Below are 21,139 nucleotides of genomic sequence, written 5' to 3' on the forward strand. Positions count from 1 at the left end.
GGAGTGGGGGAGCAGTTGCCAAGCTCTGGGGCTGGGAGGTCAAGGTGTTCACTGGGGCCACAAACACTGCCCCACCATTCTCCCGTTGCAGAGAGCTCCCAAAAGGTCTGGGGAGAAGCATGAGTAAATCCTTGGCTTGCATTGCTTCTTCCAGACAAAGAGGAGTTGAGAGAGCACCCAAAATGCTGGTGGGTGTCAAAGGAATGCGGTGTTATAGGAATTCTAAGGTCTTATATATAAAAAATAAATGTTCATAAATGTACAAGGCAAACACATACGTAAGTATATAAACCACGTGTCTGAAATAGTACAGGAGAACAATCCTGAAGCCATTTTGACTCTCCCTCTGCAAGGAAGAAGAAAATGGGAAAAGCTTTCCAATTGTCTTTGGACTGTAGGGGCTTACACCTCTCTGTAAATAGTCTGGCAAGTATCTGTTAAGCTGAGCACACTATCAATATGTGTAAGTCAGGGGTGCCCAAACTTTTTTCAAAGAGGGCCAGATTTGATGAAGTGAAACATGCGTGACCATGCCTGGTGTAAGAGATTCAGGAACTAAGTATTTGCCATCTCATAGGAATGGCCAGGCTGCCCAGAAAAGGCAATCAGATACAGCATTATCAGGTATCCTGGCAGACAGGAGAGAAGCAACACACTCAAATTTCTGCTGGGGACCACCTCTTTCTATGATGTATGTGTGATGTTTTGGGGGGGTTGGTCTTGAGCTACAGGGTAGGCAATTTCAAAAGAGCTTGCACACCAATGTTCTGGGTTCCTCTCCTCCCTCCCTGCATGGAGTGGGCGGGGGGACCCTGTTGCAACAGTTTAATAAAGATCATGCTTACTAGCTGGTTTGCTTCTCAATATCCTCTGACTGGCCTCTGTTATTTTCTCCCACCGACAGAAAACCTACATACGGGCTCTTGGATACCCCATAAGGGATAAAGGAGCAGGTTTTTTCTTATAACACCGGGATGGGGAAGAACCAGGGTCACTTTACTTTGCTGATGTGCCTCAAGTCCCCACAACACCCCTCTCAAGTCTACAAATGCCACCCAGTTACCTCTTTTCACTAGTGAAGATTTGCAGGGGTGAGTGGAGAGGGGATCTGACTCTGGTCACTCTAACCTCTTAAAAGAAAGAGCAGGGAGAACTTAGCCCCCCCTCTTACCGGTACCATGAATCCAGAGTGCTGGAAGCAACTTATTCAGGCATAGAAAGAGGGAAGCTCAGCCCCATTTCACCCCCACCTCCTCAAAACAAGAACAACACACAGAGCTGAAGCCAGTCAAAAAATCATTGTTTGCATTATCAGTTGCTCAACAATTACGGCCTTGTACAAGTCATTGATACGTTAAATAAAACACACACGCTACCCTCACCCAACAGGGGGGGAAAGTGCAGCTGGAACCTTGAATGAGCCCCAAGAGTCCCCCCCTCCTGGAGACATAGGGGTTTTGCTCCGCTTGGGTCAAGTCCCACCCAGAGGGAGGGAATCAGCACAAATATATATATATCTATATATATATATTTATTTATCTATAATATTTTACCTTTTTTATTAACAGCAGCAACAGCTGGATAGAGCTGGGGCAGAATAAGATTCAGTACTCACTGAGCATGCAAGGTGATGGAAGAACAGGGGAAGGGGGTGTTATGAATGAATCAGGAAGATGAAGCTGTAGGATTCACAGATGTAGCTTGAAGAGTAGGTTGCAGGCAGAGAAGCTTGGGAGAAAGTTAAACATCTCCAGAGCAATAGTATTTCAAGAGTGGTGCTTGAAATGGCTCTTTACCATGGCAGGAATGCCTCCCATTCTGCTTTGCAGTTCCTCTGTTATTCCCCTCTGTTCAATGCATCCTACCCCACCTGGGTCAATTTTAAGAACCAAGCTGCAGTTTGCCCTCCAGCCCACAAGGAGTGCTGCTGCAGGAAGGCCACCTCAACCAGTGCTTCTTAAAGGGCCAGCATTTACAACAGCCCTAAAGAGAAGCAGATAGAGGATAGTCAGTGTGTGTGTTACTTAGGAGAAACGAATCTGTTTCAGGGCAGGGAGTGGGGAGGCCTGAGTTGGGAGGCGGCTAAAGGGCAAACTTGTTTGTTGGCGCCGAGAAGGGGAAAGACAGCTAGCTGGAGAGGATCGAATACCTCCCTAAAACAAAACAAGGTTAAGAGAATTGACCCATCGGGAGTGAGGCAGAAGGCGCCAATACCACCCCCCTCTCCCGTGCCAGCAGTGCAGTCGAGGGCAAAGTGAAGGATGGGGCATCACAGGACGGGGCTCAGACGGCATCATCCAGGGCAGGCTCAGTGTCAGGGGACGGAACACACTCCTTGCTGAGGCGGACAATCTCCTGGGAGAGCACTTCCAAATCCTGGTGAGGGGGAAAGAAAGGAAGGGAGGAAGGGGGAGAAGCAGGTCAGCTGAGCCCACGGAAAGAGGGTGCATCAACTCCCACAGGGCAAACCCTGCCCATATTCACACTCTGCCCCTACTAAGGTTAATTTGCATTTGCAGCTCCCTGGTAAAACTCTTACTCTTGGGATCATGGGTTCAAGCCCCGTGTTGGGAAAAAGATTCCTGCATTGCAGGGGGCTGGACCAGATGACCCCCATGGCCCCTTCCAATTCTATGGTTCTATGTTCTGCCAGGCTCTACTCCGGCCGGCCAGTTTTCTTCATGCCCTGCTTCTGGTCCATCAAGTTCTGGCTTGCCTCTGAGACACTACTGCCTTAGCTCTTTTTTGTCCTCTTCAGGGACAGCGGAAAAGTCTTTTTCAAAGCAGTGAGCTGGCAACCCCGACAACAGAGGCACAGGCAGAAGCCACAGGCGCAAATCTGAGTTTGGGAAAGGAAGGGAATTCAGTGCTTCAGTCCCCTGCCTCATATTGGGAAAAGATGCCGCTAAGAGGAAACGCCAGATCTGAACAGGACACCCTGGTGGCTATTCACGTACATCAATGAGATGACTTGTGACCAAAGGCAGGATAAAAACCTTCTAAGTATATAAATTCATTATCAGATTATGCAGTTAAAAATTGCTTATTGATCACCATTGGGCTTGAGTTCAGAGGAAAACTTTTTATATAAAAAAAATCACGAGATAAAGAACCAATCACAATCAATAAAAGAGGCAGAGAGAGAACGAACCAAGTGTAGATTTCGATAGCAAAAGGGTGCCTCTTGGATGCAAGCCACGTGCCATCTCTCAGGCCACGCTCCCTTGGCTACAGCATGCCCCCCCACATCCCCACCCCCCAAGGCTCCTTCTGACCAGTGCCTCCTCCAACCACACCACCTTGCAGTATCCCTGGCTGGCAGCCTCTTTCCCAGCTGCACAGCGCCCCCTAGAGGCCACCACTCAGGTCGGCCACACAACTCAACCTGCCCCAAACCCCACACCCCTCCCCCCTCCATCACATTAGCTGCGGACTTCCACCCCCTGCAACACGCCCACCCTGTCTCCAAGACAGCATCCTCCCTCTGCTCGCCCCCCGCCCACTGACCGCTTCTTTGCAGCCCCAACCTTGACAGTCCGTCCTCTGAAGCAGCTCCGCTCCCCCCCCAATCCCTCCCCACTCAGATCCAGCTATAAATAGCCGCCTCTTTCCGCTGACATCACTCTTTCGTCCCCTTGCTCCATTAGGACGTTGGAAGGATCAGATTCTACATCAAGTTAATATTGAAAAAGGAAAGGGGGGGGGGAAAGGCCACTATGCTGCAAAGTCTTTTGCTGGGGCGGGCTCCCTCTCGCCTCTCCCTAGCCTGTGTTTGTGAGCGCCGGTGATTAAAACAGGTGAGCACATGAACTGCCTTGCGGGATCAGACTTAAGGTCTACACAGCCCTGCTTGCTAAGCAGCCGTCAGCCAGATGCTTCTGAGAAACTTGTAAGAGCAGGGCAGTAAGACTGATGTCCTCCCGCTGCTATGTCCCCATCAGCTGGTATTTGCAGGTATACTGCCTCTGAACATGGAGGGTTCCACTTAGCTATTGTGGCTGATAGGGGTGCATTGGAAGACATATTTCCCATGAATCCCCCCCCTCCCCCGGGAAGCTGCTGCAAGTTTTCCAAAGTGGGGCTGGGAGAAAACCCTTTGCATATGATCAGAATATCCTGTATATGATGCTCTTCATCCTTAGGTGGGATTCTGAGTGGCTGGGTCTTGGGCCACTCAAGTAAAGCTTGTGCAGGATCTGAGCGTTTACGGCTCTCCGAGCACAAGGACTGGGGAGGGCTCTAGCACAGTGTTTCCCAACCTTGTGCCTCCAGATGTTTTGGGACTACAACTCCCATCATCCCTAGCTAGCAAGACCAGTGGTCAGGAATGATGGGAATTGTAGTCTGAAAACAGCTGGAGGCACAAGGTTGGGAAACACTGCTCTAGCATCTTCTTCTTCTCCCCCCCCCACCCCTCTGCATCTTCCCGGGGTGAGGAGGGCTCAAGAGGGGCAAGACCCAAGACACAGCACTCCTGCTGCCATGCCCCTGTGATGGCCAGGACGGACCCCCCACCCACCCGCCCCCATTCAAGGCTGCAGGGACAATTTCTGCCCTGCATACCCTGTCCTGTTCTGTTTGACTGCTCTGCCCCAGAGGCAGCCTCGCCGCGGCAGCCCAGGGAGCAGGCTTCCTCTCTGGCTTTGGGTGGCCACCCATTTGTGACACGGGGAGAGAGGCGGCTCCAGCCCCAGCCGATCTTTGGCACAAGGAAGCGAAAGCGGCGGCTGCTCCTCTGCAGCTCAAGGTCACCACGGCTCGTAATGGGGAGGGAAACCTGCTACTCCCACAGCTGCCGCTCGGTGCCAGGAGCCAGGCTCCCGCTGGCCTCCTCGGTTCCCCTCGCAGTCACCTTGACCTGCATCCTGAGACCAGGAGTATGGCAAGAGGAAGCGGGAGGGCAGCCCCGTGGGCTCACTGCAGGAGCACCCGGAAAAGCTGCCAGCTGTCCTTATTTGCCTGGGGAAAATATCTCCCCGCCGCCTGCAGCCCCATCTCCTGCGGCTGTGGAGCTGCTCCCCCTTCCCACTGCTCACTTTCAGCTCTCAGTTGTTCCTTAGCGGCTGGGTGCATGTACCAGTTGCATGTGAAATCAGGGGTGGACTTGTGGGGAACGGCCCCGGGGCCCCTGCTGCTGGTTTACTGTGATGGCAACCTCCAAGCTGGCCCCTTTGCCACCTCTCTGGAACCACCCCAAACCCTTACTGGCCTCCATTTTGCTAGCTGCATGCCCCTGTTAAGCTGCAGCAGGACTCTCCTCCCGCTGGCCCCACCTTCTGCTGCTATTTGCTGGGATCCCTCGCTGGAGCACTTGCCCCACCCAATACATTTCTGCCACGGTTAGTCCCTGGGGAGGGAGCTAGGTGCTCCAATAAGGCTTCCTTCCAGTGTGGTGTAGTGGTTAAGAGTGGCAGACTCGTAATCTGGTGAACGGGGTTCGCTTCCCCGCTCCTCCACATGCAGCTGCTGGGTGACCTTGGGCTAGTCACACTTCTCTGAAGTCTCTCAGCCCCACTCACCTCACAGAGTGTTTGTTGTGGGGGAGGAAGGGAAAGGAGATTGTTAAGCGCTTTGAGACTCCTTAGGGTAGTGATAAAGCGGGATATCAAATCCAAACTCTTCTTCCTCTCTTGACCCCATGCAATTTACAGGTGCAAATTGTTTATTGGGGAAAATACCCCCAAAATCCTACTACCTCATGTTGTGTGCTTCTGAGCATGTGCAGAGTTCCTTTTCACACAAGGAACTGTCAATTATTATTATTATTATTATTATTATTATTACAGTGGTGCCTCGCTAGACGAATTTAATTCGTTCCACGGGTCTTTTCTTATAACGAAAAATTTGTCTAGCAAATCCCATAGGAATGCATTGAATTTTTTTTGCCCATAGGAACGCATTAATTGAATTTCAATGCATTCCTATGGGAAACCGCAATTCGCTAGACGAATTTTTCGTAAAACGAATTCGTCTAGCGAGGCAACCTCCACTAGAAAAAAACCTTTCGTTAAGCGGAAATTCCGTTAAGCAGGGCATCGTTAAGCGAGGCACCACTGTATTATTATTATTATGCCCTTCGTTACAAGACCCCAGGATGGTTCACGGGCTAAAATACAAGGTAAAAACACAAGTAAATAGTTAAAACAAAAACAACAAAACTATAACAACAGATCTAGGGGCAAAGTCTCTCCAATGGAAGAAGAGCCTGCAGGAGAAGGTGTGGCCCCAGCGTTGAGCAGTGCTGCTGATTAGCCCATCCAGGTGAGAGCCCAGTTGATGCAGCAGGCGGGGGAACTGAGTTAGATGAGCTGGTACCTCCTCTAGCAGCTCCCTGCTCCTCCTCGGAAGGAACCACATCCTATGGTAAAACTGCTCCTGGACTGTACCATTCCAGACTGCAGGAGCTGCATAACGGCATGCTTTCTGCCCCTCCAAAAAGTTAGGGAGGACTTCTAAATTTCTCCCTTGCATTGTTGTGTGCATGTGTTACATGCATAAACTAGGAAAACTTATTATAGAATTGTAGAGCTGGTACCCCAAGGATCATCTAGTCCAACCCCCTGCAATGCAGGAATAGGCAGCTGTTCCATACAGGGATTGAACCTGCAACCTTGACATTATCAGCACCCCACTCTTTATCCAGGCTGATGTGTGTTCAGACACGTGCCCATGATCCTATACAGGGAGATCACTGGTTTCCTTTACATGACTGCAACTTGACGTGGATTGGTGAAAAATAAATAAACGCAGAGGGGAAGGAGGGGAAGGGGGGGATGACTGGCAAACCCACCAGCCACTGGGAGAGCATTTGGGTGTGGTTAGAGAGTCGGTGGAGCAGAGGAAGCTGCAGAGAATTTTGGAGGTGCACGGAGAGAGTTGTGGAGGAGGTTGGAAAGTCATCAGAGGAGAGTTTTGAGGGATCTGCTCGGTTGTCGGGGGTTTTGTTTTGTTTTCCTGGCTTTGCATGATAGCCTGGAACGTAACCCCCATGAAAGATGAGATCTTAACAGCGACTTTCAATTTGGACCGGGGAACAGGGTTCTGGGCCGGCTGTTGCTCTGCTGTCTTCTCTCGGCTCTGCCGTTCTCCTGGAACTGGCTCCCATCTCTAGCACCCTCGAATCATGCCCTCCCCAGCCACACGCCTCTTCCGCGGTCCCCAAGGCTGCGCCCACAAACCTTCTGCAAGTGCATGTTTTTGGTCAGCTGTTCCTCCAGCATGTTCTGAAGCTTCTTGTTCATCTCCCGCCACATTCTCATCTCCCGGCTTCACCAGGTCCCGCAAGACGCTGCCCAGGCTGCTGCGGTCGACTTGCCCGTGGGCCCCCGACACGTCTGTCAGAAGGGGCGGAGGGGAAGAGAGTCAAGAGAGAGAGAGAGAGAGAGAAGTGGGTGTGTTGTGGTTTGGTGGGCATCTCAAACTTAGTTCTCAGGGGGGACGGGGACGACAACCTCTGTCAGGGCTGTGCCATTTGTGACAGCAAAAGGGGGCCTCACACGACTAGATGCTCCTTAACCCGAAAACAATTCTCTGTACACAGAAAGCTAGCATGTCAGGCCTCTGCTAGAATCCTGCTCCTTGGCAACTAGCTTTCTATAGCCCCATCTGCACCATACATTTAAAGCACTATCATGCAACTGTAAACAGTCATGGCTTCCCCACAAAGCATCCTGGGAACTGTAGTTCCTTAAGGGTGCTGAGTTGTTAGGAGACCCTACTCCCCTTGGGAAGGGAGATTGATTGTTAAACCACACTGGGAATTGTAGCTCTGTGAGGGAAAGAGGGGCCTCTCCTAACAACTTTCAGCTCATTTGAGAAACTACACTTCCCAGGATTCTTTGGCAGAAGCCATGACTGTTGGAAGTGATTTGATATTAAATGTATGATACAGAGGGGACTTGGGTAGAAGATGTACTTCTCCCCAACACAAGTCTGAAGTAGCAGCACCAGATACAGGTCTAGCACAGGCATCCCCAAACTGTGGCCCTCCAGATGTTTTGGGCCTACAACTCCCATGATCCCTAGCTAACAGGACCAGTGGTCAGGGATGATGGGAATTGTAGTACAAAACATCTGGAGGGCCGAAGTTTGGGGGTGCCTGGTCTAGCACCTCAGAGAGGGAGAAAGAGGCTGCCTCCTCTTGAGTGGATCATCCCGTGGCACATCAAGGATGCAAAAAGCCACATCTGGAAATCTAGCAGAAGTGGAATCTAGCAGAAGTTCAGTACTAATTTTAATTGTTCCCAGGAACAAAAATCCATTTGCAACCCCATTTCCTCTTGCAACTCAAGAGAATTTCACCATGTAATGTCACGTGATGAAATGTGGAGCGGCATCCCAGCCTACAGTTCTTTCCCACCATTTGAAATCTGGACTGCCCAAAAGCCAAAGTTCCATAACACAACCAGTAGCGCAGTGCAAAAAGGGAAATGCTGGAAAATGGGACAGAAGCATTATAGCATTATAAGTTGTAAAATGCAACAAACCTCATGCCAGGACTTTCAGACAGCAGTCTTGCTCCAGGTCCTTCCTAAACAGAAGACAAGCTATGCCCTCCTCCCCCCCCCCCCGAGCCAAGTCTCCCAGGCAATTCTGCGGGGCTCTTTCCCCCGGAGACCAGAAGTCCATTAACAAACACGGTTTCAGGTCGATACTGGCTGGCCTTCTCCCCCCAAGCTGCTGAGCTGGTTTTATAGTTATTTTATTGTCATGGTTTCCACTGTCTGCTTACTGCAAGCTACCTCTTTGGCATTTCTCCAATGGGAGTAACAAATGCCATGAGATACCCTTGAGGAAAATAATTTCCCCTTTCTCTTCTTAGGCCCACCTTCTCTGAACGATCCCAGAACAACCGAGGATCATGTGGAGACACGAGGCAATTGCAGTGCCAGATTTGCTTATGTGACAATGTTAAAAAGCCAATTCAGAGTGAAAGCAGGCCATGCTATCCCTCGCTCTGAATAGGCATTGGGAGGGAGCTGTGCTGAAACAATCTCACCTTTGTTTGCAGGCCCCCCATGCCTGGAAAAACCACTAAAACAATGAGTGTTTTTTCCCCAAGGGCAACACAAACACACACTCCTCTCCCGCGAGTGGGTGTTACATTAAAATACTAAAAACAACAACAGTGACATCTACCACTTTCCTCCCACCGCCTGCTCCTCCTTTCAGAACTACAACCATCACCTCCCTTGCTCTCTAACCATTGCTCGCTGGCCTCCTCTCCAGAGCCTGGGACTGCTCTGATCTCCTTAGGGAGCTGACATAAATTTGGGGTCTTTCCCGACACCTGCTCAGCCATGAAATTAGCAAAACAGCAGGGAAACAGATAACAGCAGCCAGCCACCCTCTGCCCCCCACCCCCACCCCGAGAAACTGGCTTCAGACGGAAAAGAAAAACTGTGAAGAGGAACTGAATGAGATTCTTAACTTGTATGCTAGAAGGAACTGCCAAGAGGCCTCCCTGCAGTTTTGCAGCTTCTGTGAGTGGGAAGGCAGGCTCACTGGACGGAGGATGATGACATCTGCGGCAGGGGATGGATGCCGCATGGCCCCCATTAACACCACAGCCACTGCCTGGACTGGTGGGGTTAGGCAAACAAGCACAGGCTATGACCAGGTACAAGGACATCATAAAACACACACACACACACACACACACACACACACACACACACGTCGCTTTGGAGCCTGTTTTCAAAAAACAGAGCTGAGCTCTGGATGAACTAGCAAGAGCTTCCTCCGAGTTTGTGCAGAGTGCTCCCTTCATCACCACTGAGTAACCACACTTGGGGACCACATGTCCGGGGATATAAGGGAATGAATGGCCGCAGGCCAGATGCAACATCATCGAGTCGGTCCTAGGAATGGCAGGTGGTCAACGAGGCTGCGTGGTAAAACGTGACCTGTGAGTTAATGAGTACCGAGTTTCGAGAAACAGGAATCTGGAATTTCTGCCCATTTCCACCCAACAACCTGCCAGGTTCTATCCTGGTTCTGCCTTGGTCCACCAGATTCCTCTAGGGCCCACGTCTTGACCCATCACCCCTGGGTTTGACCCCACTTCTACTCCTTCCTATGGGGCCAGTTATTGTAGAATGCAAAAGTTCCAACCAACTCCCATGCTAGCCCTGGTTCTATGCACACACCGGTTGCAAACGCAGATCTATTCCAAGCAGCTGCGAGGACGAAGCTTAGATGGTAGCACCTTCTGTGCTTTGTAATAAGTGCTTGAAAGAGCTGTAGCGAAAAGGCTAAGCACCAGGATTCCTGTGCTCTTTCCGCAGGCTGTGGCAAAGGCCTCTGCACATCTCCCTCCCCCGCCCCAGTAGCTGTCCGTTGCTGTTTGCTCCAGACTGATGCCGAGCGAAAGTAACCCTGACACCTAGATCGATGCCACCTGCTCTCCCTGCTCTGCAGCTTCAGCACTCATCAGCCGGCCTGTCTCTCAAGACAGAAATCCTTCCATCCCTCGGCTGTGCCGTCATGTGTTGCTCACCCCCACAGCACCCCTACCTTATACACAGGACAGGAAGGAGTCAGGAATCCTGACTCCCAGACTCTGCTCCTCTGCTCCTCCCACCACCAAACCCAACTCGTACGCGCCACTACCCCAACCACTCCAGTGTCCCTTGCGCACAATTGTCAACATGAGTTACGATCTCCGTGGCGCCCTTCCCCAGGGCTGAGTATGCGCAAGTTTAAAAATTAAAACCCTCCACTGTTAAACAGCAACAACAAAAAGCCTAACTCTGCAGCCTGCGGAAGTCATGTACCTCAACTCCACACGTGCCCACCTCTGTTAGCATTCACTGAAAGGTGGGAGGAAACCTAGCCCTTTGCCCACCCTGACCAGGTGGTGAAAACAGTCTAAACTAGCAGAAGGTTCTGCTAACCTGAGCATGAAGTCTGCCATAGCTAGGAAGCTGCTCTTTAGGTCAGGATAACAGGTGCATTAGCATTTGGGCCGCTTGCCTGCCAAAACTTCACTCTGTGCTGTGCTTAACTGCTGCTGATAAAGAGGGAAGACCTGCGGCAGCATCCAAATGACTAGGCGTGTCTTAAAAGCACCAAGTGAAATCCCTGCATCGCCTCCAACAGCCCATGCAGCTCCTCCACCTTCAAAATCGCCCCTACCGTCCAGTAGGGGTCGCAGCCTCTGAGTCCTCCTGCTCAAGTTGGCCAGTGTGGGGCTTCTGAGTGCAAAAGCTTGCCCCTTTCTTCCCACTGATGTTATCATCTCTCCACCCCCCACCCCCCAACAGCATGTGATTTGTTTTGCTTTTGATTTTTTGCAATGGAGATGTGAAATCTTTAAAGGACCGGCATGTGCATTTGGGCTGACATCATGCTGTACAAAGGCAGAGGCATCACAGAAACAGAATAATTCAGGCCCGATATATCTATCTATACCCAATATATCGTATTCCCCGTTGCCAAACTGCATCACTTGCTCATACAGTCTCAAATCATTTTTCTTTTTCTTTTGGTTTGGCTTGTTCCGTGGATCTCTCAATAGCATTTTTTAACCTAAGTTGGAAGGGACCCAGGTGGCGCTGTGGTTAAGCCACTGAGCCTAGGGCTTGCTGATCAGAAGGTCGGCGGTTCGAATCCCTGTGACGGGGTGAGCTCCCGTTGCTTGGTCCCAGCTCCTGCCAACCTAGCAGTTCGAAAGCACGTCAAAATGCAAGTAGATAAATAGGAACTGCTACAGCGGGAAGGTAAACGGTGTTTCCATGTGCTGCTCTGGTTTGCCAGAAGCGGCTTTGTCATGCTGGCCACATGACCTGGAAGCTATACGCCGGCTCCCTCGGCCAATAATGCGAGATGAGCGCGCAACCCCAGAGTCGGTCACGACTGGACCTAATGGTCAGGGGTCCCCTTTACCTTTACCTTTAACCTAAGTTGGAAACATTTAATTGTCAGGGAAATGGAATGGAAAACCACCATGTTTTGTTTCTGGCACCCTTAGGATTGCTGCTTCTCTCTCTCTCCCCCATCCTCCTAGCAATACATTGACATCAGGCCCACTTTTCTCTGGCTGGTCCCAGAGTTCACAAGCCTGGCCCACTCTCATAAGCTTTAGGAATAATGCCCAGAGCAGTGTTTAGCGTCCTCAGGTCTCCAGCTGTTGTTGGACTTCAACTCCTAGCATCCCTGACCACTGGTCCTGCTAGCTAGCGATGTTGGGAGTTGTAGTCCAACACTAGCTGGAGACCCACTGTTGAGAAACACTGGCCTAGAGTATGAACCACTATCTGCCCCCACACAATTCACCAGGCTTACCATCCTTTCCCTGGACCAAGCCTCCCACCTAAATCTTCTCACTCTCCTCAGCCTCCTATCTGCAAAGCCCAAATCCACTAAGCCCACTCCCCTCCCAGAGATGGAGGGAGAGAACACCTCAGTTCAATTATCAAAACCTAAGGTAATTGCCTGAGGCTAAATCCATCTAGTTTATATTGTAGGAGAGGTAGAAATAAAAGAGGAGTTAATTGGAGACACACACACAGGACTCCTGGGGCAAACGGGGTCAAGTGGTTAGAGCAGAAGGGCCAGCAGTGACTTCTGGGTTCAGTTACAAAGATTTGGAGGACAAATCTTCCTGAGAATGACAGACAAAGGCAGAAGGAAGTGGCACAAGATGCAAGAGGAGGAGGAGGAGGAGGAGGTTTGTATTTTTAGCGTTCATGAAATATTCACTGGCTGGGCTGTGTGTTGCCAAGCTGAGGCGAAGGCGACCCTGCGCAAGCTATTTATAACCGGCTCCTGTTCCCTGCCCGCGGCGCAGTTCTGCGTGGAAGTATGGAAAACTTACCCACAGCCGCTTAAGAGGACCCACCACCCCGGTTGCCTGATTTTTTAACTCCAAGCACAGGAGAGGCCCTTTGCACGTCGCCCCTCAACATCACAGGGCCCTCTCTCTCTCTCGCCCTCAGCACTGTGGCTGAGTCCAACACCATTGCTCTTTGGCAAGTTCTGGTGGGCCAAAGGAATGGAAGCAGGATCACCAACGGGGTGAGAGTAGGATGGGGATTATTATGAGGGGGTTCAAAGCCAGGGAAAACAAAGCAGAGCGGAGGAGACAATCCCTCTGTGAATGCTATGTGGGTTTGTGGGACTGGGGGGGCGGATTGCAGAGTCTGTCGGAGAGGGACTCCGGGAATGAGAATCCTCATGGCCTGGTGTCCTGGCTTCTTGCTCCAACTGACTTGCCAAATGAATCTGCTGAGCCTGCACGTTCTCGTGCCAAGAGCAGAGAATCGAGGGCCACCTGTGCTTTCCACCTTGGTGCGTAGAAAGCGGGAGAAAGAAAGAAAGAAAGAAAGAAAGAAAGAAAGAAAGAAAGAAAGAAAGAAAGAAAGAAAGAAAGAAAGAAAGAAAGAAAGAAAGAAAGAAAGAAAGCTCTCCCTGGACTCTCCCCCTGGCTGCACCTTCCACCTATAATGGAACAGCCAATCTCCAAGTCATGCAAGACTTCAGAGCCCTGCTCCTCTCCTCCTCCATCTCTTTCACTCTTGCCAAGGAGGAAGCCCACTAAGCACAGAGAAGCCACTTCCTTAAGAGATACGGGGGGGCTTCTGCTCTCTCCGCCCGCCCCGAGGTGAAGCTGAAGTCCCAAGCAGTTGTCTCCCTACTTCAAACTTCTCCCAAACTTGTGGAATTTCTACTTCACTGGCAGCCAGAATAAAACCAGAGCAACTGAGGCTGTGGTCAGATCCTTATCTGGGGCCCAGCCCCCTTTCCCCCAAGTTGGTTGGGACTAAAGTTCTGTATAGGCCAGTGATGGGCAACCTTTTGAGCTTGGTGTGTCAAAATTCGCCAAAAAACTGAACATAACTCGGGTGGTGTGTCACTTCGAGAAAAAAAACATAATTTCATGATATTTATAGTTTAAATAACAAAAATGTATAATTGTAATATATAACTGTATTTAATAAGCCAAAAACTAATTATTTAATCAAACCAAACCAAACCCCTTCCTTATGTATCACAAAGTGCCCAGAGTTGTTGAGCTTTTTTAGGGGAGCTGCTGACCAAAGTTTTGGAGGGTTTTTTGGGGGGGTGCCCCAAAGCTGCTGCCCTTTTCTGGGGGGGGGGGGGAGAACAGAAATAAATGACGAATAATACCTTCGCTGGAACTAACATGCAGCACCGACATAGTCTGCCAAAGCGCCAAAAAAACCAGCACAGAACAGGTTAAAAAATGAACGCTGTTACACCCAATCATAGTCTGCCAAAGCGCCAGAAAAAACAGCACAGAAAGGGTTAAAAAACCAATCTCTGGCTACCAGCAGCAACAAAAACAACAAAAAGGATCCGGGTTTTAACAGCAGAGGCAAGCTGCAGGAGGAGCGGGAGAACAAATGGGGGGGGGGGAAACAACAACAGCAGCGCGAATGGGCCGATGGGGCGCGTGCCAGCAGTGAGGGCTCTGCGTGTCACGTCTGACATGCGTGTCATAGGTTCGCCATCACTGGTATAGGCTATGGTTCTGCAATCACACAGCAGAGCCCTGGAATCAGGTGGCAGATACAAATTTCAGTAGCATGAGATTTGCAGCTTTGATTTTAGTTTTTTTAAGGGAAAGAAGCTTCTAGTCCTTAAGGCTCCAGTGCTGCTGGAGTGAAATTTTGGAAGGGACAAGATAGAGGGAGGGAGGAGCATGGAGGAGGATCTCCATTGGTCAGGAAATGGGGCTTCATTGCAATGCAAAGCATCTTGGCTCTATCCCATGTGGAGTAGCAGAACACATCATGCAAACAGATGCAAAAATAAAAAAAATCCTTTTTGGTATAATTTCATAGAATCATAGAATCATAGAGTTGGAAGAGACCACAAGGGCCATCCAGTCCAACCCCCTGCCAAGCAGGAAACACCATCAAAGCATTCCTGACAGATGGCTGTCAAGCCTCTGCTTAAAGACCTCCAAAGAAGGAGACTCCACCACACTCCTTGGCAGCAAATTCCACTGCCGAACAGCTCTTACTGTCAGGAAGTTCTTCCTAATGTTTAGGTGGAATTTTCTTTCTTGTAGTTTGAATCCGTTGCTCCGTGTCCGCTTCTCTGGAGCAGCAGAAAACAACCTTTCTCCCTCCTCTATATGACATCCTTTTATATATTTGAACATGGTTATCATATCACCCCTTAACCTTCTCTTCTCCAGGCTAAACATACCCAGCTCCCTAAGCCGTTCCTCATAAGGCATCGTTTCCAGGCCTTTGACCATTTTGGTTGCCCTCTTCTGGACACGTTCCAGCTTATCAGTATCCTTCTTTATGCAGGTTGTGGAAATGTTCTTCTGCCTAGGCACAATTTTCAGCCCCTACCCCAACAAAGCATCTTGGTTAAGACTAATTGAATAAGCCAACGAACCATGATCCCCAAAAGCCAGATTGGGAGTTCCAAAAGTTCCAACAAGCTTTGGAAATGTCCAAGGTGTAATGCTGCAGAAGAGAATGCTGGCAGGGGTGCCGGTAGTATGAGAGAGGAATTTTTAAAAGATCAGTGGAATCAAACTTGCAAAGTACCTGAAGGCTCTCTTACATTGGCCACGATGCACATTGCATAACCAGAGCCTCTCCTGCACTCACTCTCTCTTACATATTAGCCATGCAGGTAACATGTGGACATCGAGAGATCCCACCACCACCATCCAGAGGGCAAATGGCAGCAACCCAGAGGCAGCGAAAGCCACATTAGCAATGATCTGCTCTCTGAAAAGCAACATGAAGCAGGAATTCTGCCACAAGGATTATTTGATCTCAGAAATGCCAGGGAGTTAACAGGCTAAGACACCAGTTCCATCCAGCACTAAGCACAGAAGCAGCTTATTCAAGGCAGCAGGGCTGCCCAGACCTTACTTCTCCCCACGATTTGGGTGGGTGGGTGTAGCGAACGAAGACCACACAGTTCGTGGAGCTCGAGATCCTATCTGAAGCTTAATACTGAACTCATGTTCACACCCACACAGGGTTCAGTCCTCTCATCCTCACGGCAAAATTATACAGTAGAGGAGAAGGAGTGAGACATGGGTGGGCAGCAGGAGGAAAAACGGGCAGATCTATTTTTATTTGTACTTATTTCATTATTTTTTTTAGGGGCGCAGGTGGTGCTGTGGTCTAAACCACAGAGCCTAGAGGCTTGCCGGTCAGAAGGTCGGTGGTTCGAATCCCCGCAACGGGGTGAGCTCCTGTTGCTCGGTCCCTGCTCCTGCCAACCTAGCAGTTCGAAAGCGCGTCAAGTGCAAGTCGATAAATAGGTATCACTCCGGCGGGAAGGTAAATGGCGTTTCCGTGCGCTGCTCTGGTTTGCCAGAAGCGGCTTAGTCATGCTGGCCACATGACCCGGGAGCTGTCTGCAGACAAACGCCGGCTCCCTCGACCTATAGAGCGAGATGAGCGTGCAACCCCATAGTCGTCCGCGACTGGACCTTACGGTCAGGGGTACCTTTGCCTTTACCTTTACCTTACTACTACTAGCATTGGTATTATTATGGCATTTTCTTCTCTTAAGGCCAGGAAGAGAAACCTGTGGCCCTCCAGATGTTGAGCATTTGTCATGCTGGTTGGGGATGATGGGAGCTGGGATCCAACAACACCTGAAGGGCACCAAGTTCTCCATCTCCATTCTAAGGGATAGGACCAAGGAGCTGTCCAAAGTGCTGAAATACACTGCAAAGCCCAAGTGCTGAGAGCTGATGTACAGGAATAAACTGGTCTTGTGTGGTCTGTATTAGTGGCTTAGTCATGCTGGCCACATGACCCGGAAGCTGTCTGCAGACAAACGCCGGCTCCCTCGGCCAATAGAGCGAGATGAGCATGCAACCCTAGAGTCGTCCGCGACTGGACCTAATGGCCAGGGATACCTTTACCTTTATTTCATTTTTACCCTGCCTTCCCTCCACAGCAGACCAAGGCACGGCTGCAAAGATGGGAGTTCCCAGGCGGCCTCCCCATACAGGCCACTGTCTGGACCTGCTTCATCCTGTACCATCGGACCACCTTGTGGGACTGATGATGGCTGGCTTGGGACTGGGCTGTCACCTCCCAGAGGGCCTCGAGCAGGAACCACTACTCTTTCAAGCTTGTTTCTGCAACCCTATGGGCTGGAAACTTTGAGGAAAACAAAATGAAAAGACTTTAATCTACAGAACGTCGAGGAGAAGTGTTCAAAGGAAGCCCTGACCGAACACCCAGCAGATCCTGCAGACTTTGCAAGGCCTGCAAGAGGAGCCACAGAGAGCCGAAAGGGCAGAGCAAAGGAGGAGATGGCTGCACTTGGGCGGGCGCTTCCCTTTGTACCGCAGTGAAGCCAAGTGGGAGCAGCCCTTTCCTCCTGCCTTTGTCTGTGCCCGGTGATGGGAAGTGGCGCTAACAGGGTCTGACAGCAGGTCCCCACGGAGGCTGTCATTCCGGCTGCTGCAGGGGAGGGGCCTGCCCCCTCGGCGTCACCGGTAGCACAAAAAGGTCCCTTTCGCAGGCCCGGCCTGTCACGGAAGGAATGGAGAGGTGGGAGGGGCAGGGACACCAGATCCTGGGCGAGGAGGAACAGCCGCACGCAGGCAGGGGACCCTTCAAAGGGGTCTTTCCAGCTCCACCCCTCTTTGTGGCCTAGCATCACAGGCCTAAAAACCTTTCCAGTGCTTAAAAGAGGATACCTGCACCCTACCCCCAAATACGTGCAAGGCTCCTAATGTAGAGGTCACGGTTCGTGCCTGCTGCCCAAATTCACTCTGTGCCCGTTAGCAGTCAAATATGCAAAAGGGTGGAGCTGCTGGAGTTCTTCAAATATGGCCAGTTTGAAATAATTTAGCTTCTTCTGATTTACTCTGCGCCCCACACTTCAAGCAGGGACAAGGCTTTCTTAAGAGGTGGGGGGCAAGCTGAAGGCAAAGCGTCGCTCCCACGGAACGGGCAGGCAGGTGCTGATTCGGTGGGAAAGATGTGCATAGCTGGAACCCCCCCCCCAAAAAAATGGCCTTTATTGAAATGTCACAGGTGTGTCATGGGATGTGCCATGGGATGAACCTACAGAAAGAAACTTCCCAGGGCGTCAGTGTAACATTTAAAGGGCACCTCCGTTTCCATTCTAGAGTGTGAAGTGTGGCATTTTTGCCATCCTCTCTCTTCCATCGTGTACAAGAGGGATGGCCCCGTAGTGGGAGAGGTTAGCCAAAAAAGGAGGTGAGGCGTCAAAGTCTCAGGAGACCCCTGCTAAATCCATCTTCTTCCCCAGTTTTAGCCAACGTTATCCACACACCCTTGACATCCCCTCCCCCTAGCAGCCATGATGTTGGTCTTTCTTTAAAATGAAGACATGTCAGATGCTGGACTTGTAAGCTTGTGCGGGGAGGGGACTCTAACTATAACACTATTTTTTATGATTCATGTTATTTCTTTTATGGATGTATATCCCTAAATATAAAATATTTCCAAAGCTCCTTAAATTTCTCCTAAGATCTATGTATATAGAAAACCTCAGATCGGTTGGTTATGCTCCAGTGTGACCAAGAGAGACAGTGCAACTATGCCTGCCCAGTTCTGCCCCTTATTTGCTGACAGCACTACTGAGGGATGCGGACACTCCACTCAAACTTCCTTCCTGACTTAACATCACGTCTTATTTCCTGCAGACCCCAAAATGGTGCCGCTACTCACCATGGAAGAAGGGATGAGAGAATATCTACATCAGGAATAGGGGGGGGGGGGAGAAAGATAAACATTGAGACCTGCTGCCCTGCAGCCGCCTCACTTTGCCTCATGGCCTGACCAGGCACTACCCATTGGGAATTACACCAGAGAAGTGTGTCAAGTGTGAGGCCCCGATTCAGAGCTCACCTCAGCTGCAAGCCTATTCAGCAGCCTCAGGGCTCCCTAGGACCACTGTCCAATGGAAGCAGAGAGAATCTTCAGGTGTCCATAGGAGATCTCTTAGCCTGAAATTCCTGGACACACAATCTTTGCTTCAATCCACTCCCTTCCACCAAGCTGAGGTCAAGGCCACTAGCCCCTGGTTTGCTCAAGCTTATTCCCTCCTGACTGCCAGGAGTCCTCACCGATGCGGCTGTCCATGACGTACGTCTCGATGATGGCACTCTTCCGACACAGGTCCTCAGCCATGGAAGCACTGCTGACCTCCAGGTGTTTCACCTAGCAAAGGGAGATGGCATCATTCCTCACAGCCAGTGCTGCTTACCTGCCCCCAAAGCCCTGGAATCAAGACACTCCACCAATGACAGGCCTGCCCGTGCCTCTTAGACAGGCACCCCCAAACTGCGGCCCCCCAGATGTTTTGGCCTACAACTCCCATGATCCCTAGCTAACAGGACCAGTGGTCGGGGAAGATGGGAATTGTAGTCCAAAACATCTGGAGGGCCGAAGTTTGGGGATGCCTGCTCTTAGATCAGGCATAGGCAACCTTGGCTCTCCAGAGGTTTTGGAACTACAACTCCCATGATCCCTAGCTAACAGGGCCAGTGGTCAGGGATCATGGGAGTTGTAGTTCCAAAACATCTGGAGAGCCAGCTTGACATCTGAACCAGGAAACTGGTTCCATGAGATTAAGCTACTAATCTATATTAGCATATTAAGGCTAAAGTTTAAAAATTTAGGATTTTTTCAAAGGCATATTTCACACATTATTTTGATATATTCATGCCAGGGTAATCCCTTTTTTAGTCAAACCAAAATACAACAAAAAAGTCTTAGATCATAGGATCATAGAATTGCAGAGTTGCAAGGGACCATGAGGGTAATCTAATCCAACCCTCTGCAATGCAGGGGTCCCCTCCCCACAAGGTGGGGCTTGAACCCACGACCCTTAGATTAAGAGCCTCATGCTTTTACAGACGGAGCTCCTGGCTGAACATATGCCCCCATCTAACCCCATCATCACTGACTTTGCTCTTGGAAGTCATTTCGCCAGTCTGGGCTCTGGAAATAATCTCCAAAGGTTCAGAATGTGCTGCCACATGGTGGTTCCTCTGGGGACTTGAGAGGTCTTGGGGGCCAAATGTGGCCCTCGGGACTCTCACTAGGCCAGGACCTGGGCCCTGCCACATTCTACTCGCTGGCACTGCTCCTCTTGGAAGTGTGTTTTACGTGGCTGGACTGTAACTCTGAACTGCAACGCTTCTTGCTTTTCTGAATAGTTGATAGAAACAGGGGTCTATGCAGGAACCTCTGGCTTTGTGTGGCTCAAAATAGCCTACTGAACAAAGGTCAAGAGTCACATCCATCAACCCACCCACTTTTTGCCCCTGATCTTACCACCATCCCTCGCAAGTTCTCCAGGGGAAATGCCGCCCTCAGGCTGATAAAAGTTTTGCACCCCTACCACAGAGTCAAGCACAGGTAAAACTCCCGAGAGGTACTGTTCTCAGTCACTGGCGAGAGCTGGGAGTGTATCACTTTGTACAGACATCCGGCTGCGCCGGCCATACTACAGGAGAGCCAGAATGTACCTGACGTAAGATGCCACACAAGAGCCTATTCTGCCATTCCCAAACCGGGCCGACAAAGGTTTCCATACCTTCTCCTCCAGCAGCCATTTCTCCTGCTGGACTTCCGCCAGGCGCTGGAAGAGCTCGGAGATCTCCTCATCCGAGAGGTCAGCTGGCCTAGGGGGTTGCGACTGTGACTGCGGGCTGCCTGTGGTGGACTGCAAGTAGAGAAGGGGATTGGCAGGCAGGCTGGCAGCCAAAGCAGAGTCATCCTCTGCCCCAAAGTAATTTTAAATATTTCTCTCTTATTTTGCAAAGTGCCCAAAGGTGTCTCACTATTTAACTTTAACATCAAAACTGCATGTAAAAAATTAAGTAACAATTATAGTGATGCAGGCCCCAAGGTGCCAATCTAGCTGCTAGCCACTCACAGAATATCCATCATCCTATAGCGTAGGACGAGGAACCTCATGCCTGACACCCTGACCAATTTTCCAATAAAGAACTGATTGGCTGTTTCTTCTCCTTCTTAAAGAAGCCCATTTTCTCCACTCTTCAGACGAGACTTGGGGGGGAAAGAAGCCAGCGGGTGGGTGAGAGTTTCTCTTGGATATGTTCAAGATTTTATTGCAGAGGTTTATTTTAAGAGTCTTTGTTGTAGCAACTTCAAAGGCAGGTCAAACAACCACACACACA

General features: G+C 50.4%; 1 protein-coding gene across 1 annotated transcript in view; it reads right to left on the reverse strand.

Annotated features, from left to right (window-relative positions):
• Positions 1-2,141: 2,141 nt before the first annotated feature.
• Positions 2,142-21,139, reverse strand: part of GRIPAP1 (GRIP1 associated protein 1) — a 57,029-nt gene continuing 38,031 nt past the window's right edge. Inside the window, 5 exon segments of the mRNA XM_060269059.2 lie at positions 2,142-2,376; positions 7,179-7,247; positions 7,249-7,334; positions 19,058-19,151; positions 20,533-20,661. Of these exon segments, the coding sequence (XP_060125042.1) occupies positions 2,284-2,376; positions 7,179-7,247; positions 7,249-7,334; positions 19,058-19,151; positions 20,533-20,661 (471 nt within the window). The 3' untranslated portion in view covers positions 2,142-2,283.

This window comes from Zootoca vivipara, chromosome 15 (genome assembly GCF_965207765.1).
Source record: "Zootoca vivipara chromosome 15, rZooViv2.hap1.1, whole genome shotgun sequence".
Taxonomy (NCBI): Eukaryota; Metazoa; Chordata; class Lepidosauria; order Squamata; family Lacertidae; genus Zootoca; species Zootoca vivipara.